The sequence below is a fragment of the Sycon ciliatum genome, chromosome 12, assembly GCF_964019385.1.
Source record: "Sycon ciliatum chromosome 12, ocSycCili1.1, whole genome shotgun sequence".
NCBI lineage: Eukaryota > Metazoa > Porifera > Calcarea > Leucosolenida > Sycettidae > Sycon > Sycon ciliatum.
This window is the reverse complement of record NC_088654.1, coordinates 22,638,137-22,639,102: the sequence shown is the minus strand read 5'-3', so window position 1 is coordinate 22,639,102 and position 966 is coordinate 22,638,137. Positions and strand designations below refer to the sequence as shown.

General features: G+C 45.3%; 1 protein-coding gene across 1 annotated transcript in view; it reads left to right on the top strand.

Annotated features, from left to right (window-relative positions):
* Positions 1–352: 352 nt before the first annotated feature.
* Positions 353–966, top strand: part of LOC135828790 (uncharacterized) — a 5,281-nt gene continuing 4,667 nt past the window's right edge. Inside the window, exon 1 of the mRNA XM_065341223.1 lies at positions 353–721. Coding sequence (XP_065197295.1) covers positions 430–721 — 292 coding nt within the window. The 5' untranslated portion in view covers positions 353–429. The remainder of the gene's footprint in view (positions 722–966) is intronic.

Sequence of the window (966 nt, the reverse complement as noted above, 5' to 3'; positions counted from 1 at the left end):
AGCAAAGCATGCTGCCAAAGCCAAAGCTAAGGCTAGCTACGCGGGCATGAAAATCAAGAACAAAAGGCGCGCGCGCTATCCGAAGGCGAAGTGCAGCTGCCATACTGCTGCGAGGCCGAAAGCCCGCGCCCCTTACCTAGCTAGCTCCAGCGCTAGCTAGGGCCGTGGCCCGTAGCCGGCGTAGGGCGCCCGGGCATAGCCGGCCTAGGCCAGGCCGGGCCAGGGCCCAGGGCAGCGCGCGCTAGCGCGCGCACGAGGTCGTAAAATCTCACAAAATAATTATTTTGTTGAAATCAGCAAAAAGTCGTACCATTTTTACGACTCCGAAAAATTAATCATTAATTTTTATTTGAACAAAAATTGGTGCTGAGTATCCTAATTACTTAGTAGTTAGCTAAACATCAGGCTCTCTTCCTATTGTCAATCAACATGTCTGGCCGTGGTCGTGGAATTCTGGGCTTGACCCATTTCGAACCTGTACGTCGCCCTGGTCAAGCTGCATCATCTTCTGGCCCTACGGCCACTGCAGTACAACCTGTAACTCGAAATCCAGTAAACGAGAGCAGACCTACACCTTCAAATACTGCAAAACCACCAACTAATGCTTCTAGTGTAACAAGCAACGGCGCTGCAAGTTCTTCAAATACTGCAAAACCACCAACTAATGCTTCTAGTGTAACAAGCAATGGCGCTGCAAGTTCTTCATCCGTTGTTGGAAAAGGTAAAATTCGTTGATAAATAACTATTGTTCCCTCATCGCTTATTCAAATAATTACTGATAATTGTAAAAATCAATGGCATTGAATAAAACAAATTATGCAGTCATTGCAATGGAACTATTAAATAGACAGTACTAGTTTCCGATTTTACATTGGTATGACTACGCAATTTGTTTCATTTATTGCCATGTTACGGTTGTATTGTCTGGTCAACGACTAAGTATTCAAGTACTGATACAGTAAAACC